Source organism: Chelon labrosus, assembly GCF_963514085.1.
Source record: "Chelon labrosus genome assembly, chromosome: 9".
In the NCBI taxonomy this organism is placed as follows: Eukaryota; Metazoa; Chordata; class Actinopteri; order Mugiliformes; family Mugilidae; genus Chelon; species Chelon labrosus.
Window position 1 is genome coordinate 12,653,651 of NC_140359.1, and position 13,459 is coordinate 12,667,109.

Consider the following 13,459-nt stretch of genomic DNA (forward strand, 5'->3'; position numbering starts at 1 on the left):
TCTCTCTTTCTCTTTTTTGATATTCATTTGGTTTCGGCTCCGTTTTAAAGCAAACCAAAGTGTTTTTATTTTGTATGACGTAAAGAAGATAAATTATATAACAGGAATGTATCAGACTGACAGTTGCAAAAGGGAAAAAAAAAAAAAAAAAGCACTTTTATTTGCACCGAGTTGAAATGAGACTATTTATTTTTTAAAACGACACTGTACATAGCTAGTTACTTGTTAATTTAAGGTTGTATTTTATACAGAATGCCTGTTGACGGTCTGGTCGTGATATTGTAAAGTAGGTGTATGCCTGCATCGTTTTCTAAGAGCTCTCTTTTTCCGCCTGCGACGTTGCCTGCCTGTGACATCATCTTCGTGCGCCCCGGTCCCGACCAACGACGTCTCCAGACTGGACGCTCGGGTCAGGGCGGGGTAAAAGAAAACATGATGTGTATCTCTGATTAGAGTCATGAAATGTATGTTACTGATTTTGAAAACAAGGGAAAAAAGTATGAGATTAAATATTTTTTATCATCTTCAGAGAGTCTGTGTTATTGAAACAGAGCCGGTAACAGAAAATAAAGGGAATCTAAGGTCGTTCGTCTCAGTCACAGACACCGACTGTGCTCACATTTCAGGTCCAGATCTCTCTTTCCTCACTTCCTTCGCACCATCACTCAGCCCACCCCCAGCACGCGGAGGCCTCTTCATTCATGCTCAGCTTCGTGAAATGGCTCATTCCTCACTGTTGTCTGCGTGTGAGACCCAGAGTGCACATCAGTGTCTCACCGTTTCAGACCAGGATTACTGGAGAACTGGTTTCTTCCCCACCACATGAAGGCACTCTCCCCGTCGGTACATCCCTCGGCCATATTCTGCTGATTTACTATAAAAAGCTGGACCGCTGCTGATTTAACACCACCAGAAGGAAGGTATTCTCATTTATTGTGACATGTAAAAAAAAAAATTGTTTAAACATTAAGAAAAGTCATAGAAAAGTAAACTCTGAGGTAGAAATGTTCACAATGAAATGTTAGTGTTTCCATAAAAAAAAAAAAAAAAAAAAACACAGCTGAAAATGTTTCAGATAAATACACTGCTCCATTTCAGATGACAAACCAAAACAAGGCGGCAGAATGTAACAGAACCATGCAAGAGTAGACATCATATTAACATATACAAATTAACAAACAGCTAACTTGTGCTTTTCCTGTTAACTGAAGGTCATTCATTGGGAGGCATACATCCACAGAAGACCAGAACATGTTTGCTGCCTGTGCAGATATTTGATGAATTGTATGACTTCGTGAAGTAGTCTTTTGTTCTTTCGTTAACATTCAGTCACAGGATTTAGGTCTTCATCTGCTGAGTCGCTGTCACAGATCCGCTACTAACGCGTCTCCCCGCGACCTGAGATCGTCCAGTATCTCCATCAGGAACACCGTGTTCTCTCCTTTGCACTCTTTCACAGCCTGAGGCACCTGCTCCTGGTGCTCCCCTCGCCTGAGCTCCATCAGCGTCTGTGCGTCTTCCACCAGCCTCAGAGCCCGCTGGTCCGTCCAGCCTAATGTCACTTTGTGGAAGGAGTGTGTCAGCAGGGCCCTGACGAGCCTGAAGCCCAGGCTGAGGGGTTTGTCGGTGGGTTGCGCGTGGGGAGGCAGGCCCCTCTCCTGGTGGTAGGAAAAAATGAGGTGGGACAGCAGAGAGGACCCGGCCTCCAGGAGTGAAAGGTTCAGGACCCGAGTCCCTTTGTTTCTCCGGGTCGAGTCTCCGACCTGTGCGCTACGGAGCAGCTCCTCCCTCTGACTTGGTGCAGAGACCAGATCCAGAGGGACCCGTCCGTTCCCGTCAGTCTGCTGGAGGAGGACCGAGCCTGGGAAGGGACAGATGTGGACAGGATCAGGTCACGAAACTTCTATTATATCTATCACAAATTAAAGGTGCTACATGCTCCTTGCAGGTGCATCACATTACATTACTGCATTGTTGGCCTTGATAAAACACTGAAGCAAAAACAATCTGCAACAAACACTGACTACAAATGTCTGTGTAAATACTTTTAATACGGGAGGGTTTTTTTTTTCTTTCAACATGCAACACAATCTTAAAAGTCAAGACCAAACACTTCAGAAAAAAAATATTTTAAAATAATGTATGCGGTTATCACCTACAAAATGCTGCAGAGAAAAATCAGCAGAGAATATTAGGCTACAGCGCAGCAGAAAATCATCAGATTTTAAATATTTCAGTGGCGGCCTGGCCCGAGACTTGGAGGTTAATGAGTGTAATGTAAACAGCCAGCAGAAGAATCGGTGATAACATCCTAACAGATGAAACTGACATGAAGCCAAGCTACCTCAGGCTGCAGCATCATTATCAAATAAGGCGGAAGAGACACGGCACGGGTCAACGGCAGGACACGGCAACAGATATAAATGGTAAACACACGCACACACACACGCTCAGAGAAACTCAGAGAGTTTAAGTGAACAGCTGTTTTCCCACAGGACCTCGGTGCCAGTCGGGGCCGTTAGCTCCCTTCAGCGCTAACTTCAGCTGACACCTTGTCTTAATTCTGCGACTGGCGGGTCACTTTGTGTTTGTGTAAAAGGCGCAGAGGGTTAGTGACCCGATGGAGGCTCTGCTTTTCCCGTTTTATTGATGCAGTGCTGCACGTGAGCTCATCGCTTCCATCAGTGACACCGGGAGCTACTGCGGGTGACTAACTCGCAGCAGACCTCAACTTTGACATCCGCAAACTGCTCCGTTAAAAGTTTGATCTTTGCAGGGAAAAGCGGTTTGCGGTGACGATGATTTCTTATTATTCATTAACGCGAGTCTTTTGTGAGTGCGCTACAAAAGGCCCTGTCAAGGCTTGTAGTTTCAGTGCATTTCCATACATTCAAATCACCTTGGCTTTACCCTTTCAGCCCCGCTCCACAACATTTAAACTGAACACACGGCTGAATGCAACACTTTTCTCTCTCCTCTTTCAAAGCCGGCAAAGTTATTATGGTGACATTTACTGTCTCCTCTCTCTGCTCTCCTGCCTCTCTGTTCAGGCTGAAAGCCATTTTCCAGTGTCAGACGGGCCCGTGCGCATTTAGCCTACACGGAGCGGGTCGAGTCAAGTGTAAGCCCTTTGTTTGCTTTCAGATAGACCCATTTCTATGGCAAACTGCTCTTGATGGCACTTGACTGTTCAACCTCGGCAACGCTGCTGCCACTTGTGAGCGAGTTTACGGCTCTGTGGAGGCTCGGCGCGACAGCTGAAAGGCTGCTTGATACCACCGCTGGCAGTTGTTTCTGTTTGACAGACACTGTGGGGCTGCAGGAAGCATGATGTTTTAAAGGAGGGGACGGTCTTGTGTGTGTGTGTGTGTGTGTGTGTGTATTGAAACATGACATAAACCACACTTACTAAAAAAAATTGACAAAAAACGACAGCCTTCCTTTAAATGACACTGTTTAAAGGAAGTTGAAATGGAACATTATGAATTCTGAAATTGCTCTCCATCTCTCTGTCTGCGGCAAAACCAACACCGTGTGAAGCAGTTATGAGATAATCGGTGAGAGCTCACGTAGCTGTTTAGCGGGGAAGGTCAGCGCTCATCTACCTTTTAGTGCTTCAAGTCTGAGTGGCAAAAACTCAATCTGCATAAATTGTGGCATTAATCTACATAAACTTTTACATAAGCGGGGAAATTTCAAATGCAGGGGTCAGGCGTCCGGGGCAGCAGTCAAGGACGTAAGAGCAGCGATTTGATCAAAGTGGCCACGGGAGAAAGCCAGGGGGGGGGGAGAGAGAGGGAGAGTGAGTGTGAGGTTGTTCACAGCGGGTCACAATCACCAGGTTTCTGTAACGAGATGTCCTCACTACAACGCCCATCCAGTAGGAGTAGTTGTAATGTGTGAGGCCAACCCTGGCGTGACACATTGTAAAAGGTTTCACATACACCAGAATGTGGATTTCTCTTTAAAAAAAAAGAAAACACGCACACACACACACACACTACTACAGTATCCCATGCAGTCACATAGCCACGAGCAACGCTGTGTCTGCAGAAAAATGGATTCATCTTTGTCCCTCCTAACAAAGATGGGATGGCTTTCAAAGTCTACAGTCGATTTTTCTTCCTCACAATACATCCTGTTCTGTGCCTTCCTCCTTTGAGAGGACCAAAGCTGGGACGAGCTCCGCGAGGGGCCTGCAAGTCTGTCTGCCATGAACCCGAGCACTCCGAGACGGGAGGACAAGGTTTGCCTCCGCCACTCCTGCTTCCCTTTTCATCCAAAATGAATGCAGCAGCACTTTCCTCTGACAATAAGCTGCCATTGAGCGTCGAGAGCATGAAAAAATGAACACCAAAGGGAGAAATTACACGAAACACACGAATAAGACAAAACTCAAGGGGAGGCGGCTTGTCGCGGAAAATATGTCGCTTAATAACCAGACGAGGCAGATGTTTTGTCAGACAAACAGAAATCGTGTTGCGCTGGCGTCTTTAAAAGTTGGCTTCTGTGAAAATCTGATCTGAAACAGGAATCCCGCTTAAAATATAATAACGCCGGTCCTTTTAGTCCAGTCCTACGTTCTGACACTGTGGTGGGCAGAAGGAAAGCGGCCCCTGCAGCACGGCCCTGGGCTCGACTCGCCTTGAAAACCGACTGCACGGCTGCGTGTTTGATTGTCTCCCTTTAAGCTAACTGCGTGTGCGCTGTCTGCAGTTTGTCACTTTTTTTTTCCCCCCCGTTAAGCATCAGCTCGCGACTTTTGCCTATCCTCCTTGTTTCACCCACTGAACAAGAGAATCGTTCGCTCCTTAAGGGACACGAGGCGCGCGCTAACGTTCCGCCACAAAGCTCAACTGCGCTTAATACAGATGTCAACGGTCATATCCGAAGCTAAACTGCATTTCTGAGCACAACGGAAGTCGCGAAAATAGCACCGCGCGCTGCTTATAATGTAATGTACATACATACACGCACACAGTGATACGGGGACTACAGCCTGGGGAACAGTTCTGGTGCAGGGACTGTGACTGAACTGAATCCAGGTATTGGCGCTGGGTGTCAGATATGCTGCAGTGGAGATAAATACAACACCTGGGGGATTACATGAGAGCATAGGGTAATTACACCATCCTTTGTGTGTGTGAGCGCGCGCGTGTGTGTGTGTGTGCGTCTGTGTTTGTGCGAGCGCGTATGAATGTGAAAATACTCCACTAAGACCCAAAGCTCTGAAGCTACAGCAGAGGGAGGGAATTCACATGCTGAGCAAAAAGCCACTGCCTGATGCACCAGCCAGATGCAGTCTGGCTGCTAACACACACACACACACACATATATACACACACATACATTTACATACAGAGCGCAAAGCCCTTTGGCCTTTAGAGGGCAGGCGAAGACAAGAAATATAAAAGCGAGAGTGGAGGAAGGGAAAATTGGCGCAAAAAGAGGGAGGGAGGGAGGGAGGGAGGGAGGGAAGGAAAGAAAGATGCAGTGCTCCCTCCCCCTATGTCTCTGTCTCTGGTCTGAGGCTGGGGCTGAGGCTGAGGCAGACAAGCTGGGAAGCAGGCAGCTCCACAGCATGGTAAACATCCTCTCTCTCTCTCCCCCTCTCTCTCTTTTCTCTATCTAGCTTCGCCGCCTGAAAAAAAAAGAAGAGGCAGGGTGAGTGTGTGTGAACTGCAGCCAGGGGCACGGCATCACAGATCCACAGGGAGCTGCTAGCTAGCGACTAGAAAAACCACAGCAAAAACAACAAGGCCAACCAAGTGAAGCACCAAAGGAGCCAGCGGAGAGGCATCACATGCAGGAAAAAGAAAGATCAGCCAGACATGCGAGTATGCTAAAATCCCTCACTGCTTCAGCAGCAGTGTCTGAGTGCTCGGTGATGCTTTCAACCCCTTTTTCACCTCCATATCCAGAGTATTAAAAATACAGAGCCTGTGGAGGTTACACCAGCCGAAGCGGTCGGGTTTGTATCTTTTGTATACCAATAATAATGGAAGGCTAACAGGATTATCTATACTCCTCAAATCAGCTTAAATGATACCTATGTCTGCTCCGCTTTTTTCAGTTAGAGGTGAGCTTCCTTTTAGCTTGCATCTAATTCAGTGATTCAGTGATTTTAACTCAAACACAGACCGGTTTAGCTTTTTATTTCTTTTTGATCCCCCGAACTAGCTATTCTTCCAGGTGTCCGTGCAAAGGCTGGATCAAAGCCTTTTGGCAGAGGTAAGGGCAGATAAGGCACGATAAAGGGATGGATACCAACTGCTGGCTTTATGTAATCTCGCGCCACTAAAGAACTTGAGGCATCGGATATACTTTGATTCACTGGATGATGATCAGAGGTGGGCAATTAACATCTTAAATAAGCAGTGTGTGGCCTGAACCGTTGAACCGGAAAAGACTAGTACCTGCCATCGGTTCTCAATATGTCTGAACAAACTTGGCCTCTAGGGATTCCATTAACATATACACTGATCAGGCATAACATTATGACCACCTTCCTAATATTGTGTAGTTCTCCCTTGTGCCTCTAAATCAGTTGTGACTCATCAGAGAATGGACATGGTCCTTCTGAGGGTGTCCTGTGGTGTCTGGCAACAGAACGTTGTTTGAGGGTCTTTGGGTCCTATGGGTTGAGGGGAGGGGCCTCTGTGGATCAGGCTTGTTCCAGTGCATCCCACAGATACATGATCAGTTTGGGATCTAGTGAATTTGGAGGCCAGGTCAACACCTTGTGCTGTTCTTCATGTTTTTTTGAGTTGTTTTTGTGTGTGTGCCGGTGTCAGGCTGCATCCTGCTGGGGATGGCTGCTGCCATCAAGGAGTGTCATTGCTATGGGGTGGGGGTGCCTGGTCTGGTCTAGGTGGGTGCTACATGCCTAAGTAACATCTAAACGAATGCCAGGTCCAAACGTTTCCCAGGAGAACATTGTATTGTCACAAGATGGTCAATGTTATTTACTTCTCCTGTCAGTGGTCATGATGTTATGTGTTGCTTTATAGACTAGACATTCGTGGCTTTCCTTCGGTCGATAGATAGATTGTGTTTGCTAGGATCCACTGAACAACATTCACAGTAAAGAAAAATCATCTTCTCTTTTTCCTCTCATATGTCGCTGGAAAATAAAGTTTTGAAAATGAAAATGTGGAAAACCAGGTTGTTAAACTATTAAATCCAAAAAAGGGGGCCAAAAAGGAAAAACTAAAAAAAGAAAAAGCACAATTCCCAACTGATGAAATCACATGTACGTTTTTATGGATGCAAGATTGCCACATTTGACAGCACCCGTAACATAGAGTCAATTCTCTTTACATTTAAAGGTACGGATACACCAAACAGAGAACTACCAGCAATGAAGGGCAACGGTGACGTCACCTCACGTTTAGACGAAAAAGTTGCACTTAAGCACACCGCAAAGACTTCAGCCAGTGGCCAGCTGCCACTCACAGTACGCCCGGATAAAAGAAAACAACTTTTCTTACCAGCAGGAGGCAGAAGTCTGTATTCATCAATCAAGAGGGGAAACCAGAAGAACGCCTATTAGCTGGGAGGCTAGAAAAAGCTACAGAGTGTCACATAGAGCTGGCCTCTCCTGAATCGTGCTGATCTTTTGGTCTACGGTTTAGTCATTCTAGGTGATCTCCATCATCACTCCGACTAACTTGTTCCACCGCAGATTCAACCTTCTCAATTGGCTGAGAAGCTTCAGAGAGCAATGCAACCAGTGGCAGCGCTGTGTGATGCACCGGATAAACAAGCAAAACGGATGCTCGCCAACGGCCCGACACCAGTAAACCGTTGTCTTGGCGTGTCGTGGCCTTAACACGCTGCTGGAAAACTTTAAATATAAATCCTTCAGACTCGCTTTATATTCTTGGCATTGAAAGAATGAACAAAAAACCTCCACTGCATGCTCCAGAACTCTGTGGTTTCTTTAGAAGAACTTAACAACTTAGAACTTAACAATTCAGAGGTGAACTAGAGGTGTCCTCGAGTGCTTTACACTCCACATGCACTCTAGGGCACAGCTTGTCGCTGAAAGAAAAAAGTTGAAGCAAACGCGCTAAACTGTTGTTGAACGTCCTCATCTACACTTTGATACGACCCACTCCATCAGTTCAAACATCATCCATTGTTGCCCCCGTGTCAATGCACTTCAAATAAGCTTAGAAAAAAAACCCTTCTCTATCTTATATATTATTATTTTTCAATATACTTTTGAATTCCTCCTTGAGTTCTTGTTGATTGTTAATATAAAATGTATTAATTTGAAGTGGCAACTGTTCCTATGGAGTGTATGATGATTTAAGTTCATGGCTCGAGCGCAGAGGCAGAGAACGATCTTCACGACCAACAAAACCAAGTATTCCTGGCCTGTGACCACGCTTTCATTTTATTTATTTATTTATTTTTAAATCAAATATGAAAAAATAAATAAATTAAAACTTGAAACTTGTTTGCTGATGGAAGGATGCGCAGTTTCAACCCCTTCCAATTCACCGCCAGGCGCTTCGTGCGGCCCTGACAAATTAATATGCAACATAAAAACTTAACCTTGAAAGAGGACGGTGAGATAAATAAAAGTAGTTCAAGGTTTCCTGGCCTCTCCCCTTTCTTTTTTCACTGAAGCTTGCTCCCAGTGGCCTTCATGCCCACTCAGTGCTGTAGCTGTTTAGGAAAAAAAAATAAAAAAAAGAGGAACAAAAAGGGCAAGATGTGTGTTTGTACATTATGAGCTGTGTACAGGCAGGAAACCTTTGGTAACAAAATCTCAAAATCACCATCCCCCCACCTTTGAACCTCTGCGGCCCTGATCGGTATAAAACACACACAAATACGGTTCATGTGAAAAGGGGTCTCACCGTCCTCTTGGAGCACAGTGAGGAGCATTCGGGGACTCTTGGATAGAGCTCGAGTCTTAATCCCTGGCAACCACGCGAAAAAAAACACGGAAAGAAAGGTGTGTGTATGTGTGTAGCAAGAGACAGGCAAGGAAGAGAGGAGAAAGAAGACTCTAGTCAGAAAATTCCCTGCGAGGGAAGTCCTTGAACTACAGCCTGGAGAAACCTGCAGTTGAAACATCGACACACACGAGTGAAGCCGAGGGCTCCAAGCACAGCCTCACCTCTAATAGTACGAGTGCTCAGCTCCTCACAGCTGCCAGTTCAGGACCCACGGGGAAATGATGCTGAGCGGAATGAACTTTCTTTATTTCTTCGCCGTGTTGACAGCGAAGAGGCCCGAGTGTGCCTAAACCGCTTCCTGTGCGTGCGCGTGTGTATCTATGACAGAGATGGTGAAACCACGACTGACTACAGCGGCCTCTGGGACCGCGTGTTTCTTGTGCCACTGAGCAAATGACATCTTTCTGCTCCACAAACCCTCGTTCACATTCAGACCTACAGGGACCCCGGGATCAGGCGCGTTAAGCATGCGCGTGTGCATCCAAGACATGCGCAGATATCCAAAGAGCAAACGAAGCAACTTGTGCCTTTTTTGAACTTGACTCGAGCCAGGCAAAACAACCGAAAACACTCCAACCTGTGCAATTTCGGCTCATACACTCGTCCAGAGCCTAAACGAATCGGTGTGTGCGAATTTGCGTGCGTTTACAAGTTGGGGTGGACCGGCCGCGCTTACTAACGCGGCGGGTAGCATTGAGAGGACGCCATCAGTGATTACGGTCACGGGGCCGGGGTGGTGACAGCTTAAAGGCTCTTTTCTTTACTTCTCCACCCTCTTCGCTAACCGACACGCCTCCTCTGTGTGCGTGCGTGCCAGGTCTGAGCTGCACAGCTAAAGGCTCCGGGTCATTTTCCATTCCAATCAGGGCGTACCGGCTGCCACGGCCACCCTGCAAAACTTGAGCGTTTCCACCCGGCTGAGGGAGGAAAGGGGCACGAGGAGCACCGACGTGCGCGCTTCCACACTGGAAGCCAGCGTGCGCTCGTTACAGCGTTTGAGATTCAGGAAATCGTTTGTGCGCGCGTACACCAAAATATACGGCCAAGGACGCTTCGACGCCGCGCACAAACGAGCCAAACCCGCGCTCGCACAGGGTCATGTGGGGCAGCCTTGGGCGATGGGAGGAGGAGGGGAAGAGAGCGGAGTCAGCCTTGCCCTCAGCCATGGCATCCTTTCATTGCCAGCGCCATAAGCCTGGAGGGGCTGAGGTAGATGGGGGTAGGGGGTGGGATCTATCCATTCCTCCCCCCATACAATTCACCCCTAAAAATGCACACACAGACAGAGCACAGGCCTCCAAGCAGACAGGCATACAAAGGGGTGAGATCACTCCCAAATAAAAGCTTTGTTGGTGTGCCAGTGTCAGTATTGCCCTCTCTGGCCTACCAAAACCTTGGCAGCTAGGTTCAGCTTGTCTGCTGGAAACAACTAGGACAACGGGGTGAAAGCCTCAATGAAAAAGATATAGCTTCGGGAAAAGCAGCAGGCACTCGGAAGAATAAAACACACACAGGAATATAATAAATAAAGAAAGAGAAAGAAATGGATCTGGCCCACTAGCCTGTTTTCCCATCATGGGATGGAGCAGCGGCTCTACCTGGCCAAAATTTTTAAAAAGCAGCAGCCTGACGTATGGGTGTTAGAATCGCAGCCACAAGCACAAAAGTCCTGCTTGAGTTTAGAGTAAATACTGGAATAAGAAACATAAAGTCAGTTACGGTAAGTGAGCATGATGTACCCCCCTCCAAGCCTAAAGTTTCCACATTTAACAGCCTGGACTTAAAGATCTAAAACAGGAAGGGGAGGGGAAAGAAAAGCCTATCGATGGTGTCCATGGCAACCAGATGGAGATCATGGAAAAGAGACTATGAGAAGCAGTATGGCCTGGAGTCAAGAGGACCACCTCCTCACAAACTCCCCGCTGTAGCCTTTAGACAACCCGCCATCAAGGTGTGAGGAAATAGCAAAGCGTCGGGAGAGAGCGAGTGAGAAAAAGAAGTATAATGTCGGAGCCCGCAGGTGTTTCAAGTAGAGAGAATTCTCATTGCTGTTCTTCTGTTCAGTCCCTGCGAAAAAGACCTGGCCTAGACAGTAAGCCAGACGTCTGCTGCACACACACACACGCACACTCTTCTCATTTTACAGATGCAGATAGCTGCTTCATCTGACCTCTTTTAATTTGCTCTCTCTCCTGTTGCTGAGGAAGGAAGAAAAAAAAAAAAAAAAAAAAAGGGGGAGCGCTCTCTTGTTTCCTCTCCGGGACTAAACAATCCCAGTCTAATTTATTTTTTGAGGACAGAATATGTACATGTGTTAATAGGAAAGTCGAATCAAATTAACTATAATTAGTCAAACTGAGAAGTGAGCTGAGGCAGAGGTATGTTACATGGGAGACTTGTTCAGCGCTGGCAAATAGCACCCCTCCCCAAAAACACACACGCACACACACACGCACGCACACGTTTCCTCCGCCACCTGCTGCCATACAGCCAGCGACGGCACCCTCTCCTGAGCTCCCGACACCCGTCACGCTCACTTCAACCCTCCCGAGCTCAGACTGCATGTGGCACGCAAACATGCAGACACACGGGCTGCTGCTGTTGTGACACGATCCCACAAAAACCTGCATGTGAATTTGGCGAGCGGCGGATCCTGACTTCTCTAATCTCGTCAAATAGACGTTAACAGACATCTTATGAGGCGATGCCGTAATCGGTTTGGACAGACGCTGCTGTGCAGGACGACATGTGGATTATGAAAGGAAGCAGTGGGGACATAGAGAAAGAGCGTAAAGATGATCAAGAGTTTACAAAGCAGAGCAAAAAGCAGACGAAGAGGTCCAGCTCCAGTTGTTTCTATTGGACAGTCTAATTCTTTGTGTTATAGGTAACATAAATACAGTAACTTTGAATGCTGGCTCTATACATTCTCCCATGTATCATGCACCCATGTACTCTTGTTTCCATCCCTACATGGATGCTCTATTCAGGTGCATATATGAATTTATCAACTTGCTTCTGCTGCCATCTTCATCTCTCTTCCCTTCTGTTGAGTCCTGTCACCCTCTTTTTTCCCTTTCTCTCGACCCGTCCTGCCTCAAGCAGATGGGTCCACCCATATGAGCTGGGTTCAGCTCAAGGCGTCTTCCTGTTAAAGGGGAGTTTAAGCCCTTCCTGCTTGCTCTGGGTACTTCAGGCTCCGGGCTCAGAAAAGTGTCTTGAGACGATTCGAATTGTTGTTGACGCTATACTGCATACACAAAATTGAAAATGAACAGACAGAGTCCCAGACTGCAATTTTCAGCACTATTCCCATTTCATTGCTAAAGTCTGACCTTCTGATTCTGTCTTTCCAATTGACAACACAAACTATTTTTCTTCAGTGGCTATTCACTTGCCCGTTTGCAATGCAACATATCTATATAACTACGCGCAATGATAGCAGAGGCTGATGACTAGCTTGGATTTGCTAGTTTCTTCAGATGGCTGCATCGAGCAGTGTGGTGGTTTCTGATTTCATGGTTGTTCTTCCACAGCTTATTTCGGCCTAACAAGTATTACAAAGTTAAAGCTTCTACACTAACAACATCTTAGTCTGGAGGTTCTGGCCATTAATGGGTCATTAAGAGCATCATCCATCGGGATAAAAACAGGATCAAGTTATATTCCACCAATTACAGATCAGCATCTAGTCATCAATAGACCCAAGGCATGTGAGTTTCAGGTTGGCACTACCTACAGATGTCCCGAAAAGAAAACCCTAAATTCCCAACCAGTTATCAAGAACTGAAGAAGCTACTTGGATGAGTGGTCTTCAAGGAAACCCAGTAAGTTTAATTGCCTTAGTGTCAGCTGCATGACTGAGGACTTTGACAATGTGTTTGCTGCACGGCACTGTCAATCTGAATGAGATATATCTCAGAATGATCAGTTTTGTTATGCAGAGATGCAGAGATGCATAACAAAACAATACAAAACCAAAGTGTAAACAGCATTGGCTGGATCCACCTACCACAGCTTGTAGTACAGGTTTCTGCAATAAAAACAAAGCCATCATTTGTTTTATTTTCCGGAAAGTCCACTACTGAGACATGAGGGGAATTATACAACCACTTTAACATGCTAAATTGTAATTGTAAAAAAAAAAAGAAGAAGTTGATTTATAACGTAACAACAAATCTTTTACTCTACCAAGAGGCTAGTCAAGATAAAACAGCGCTCTGCTAATAAGGCTGAAAACAGCATTCAATCTGTGGGCTACATCAATCTGTTGGCTCAGTTGAGAGCTCGTCTTGGCTACAGTCACAGCGACCCTGTTGTAAATCATTAGCTAAATGGCCAATTCTACAGATTAGTTCTCCTGCTAATAAAAATCTGGTCCTACGCCGATTGGCAGAGTCCAATTAAAAGCATTAGCTTAACCTGATAAATACGCACCTGGTTACAGGAAGGAGTTAATTTTCATTTTAATCCATCTGTTTTAATCT

The 13,459-nt window shown here is 46.2% G+C and overlaps 1 protein-coding gene across 4 annotated transcripts in view; it reads right to left on the reverse strand.

Annotated features, from left to right (window-relative positions):
• Window positions 1-865: 865 nt before the first annotated feature.
• The window catches only part of slf1 (SMC5-SMC6 complex localization factor 1), a 30,345-nt gene continuing 17,751 nt past the window's right edge, over window positions 866-13,459 (reverse strand). For all 4 annotated transcript variants that reach the window (XM_084551587.1, XM_084551588.1, XM_084551586.1 and 1 more), the window contains one exon: window positions 866-1,861. In XM_084551587.1, the coding sequence (XP_084407713.1) occupies window positions 1,365-1,861 (497 nt within the window). In that variant the 3' untranslated portion in view covers window positions 866-1,364. The remainder of the gene's footprint in view (window positions 1,862-13,459) is intronic.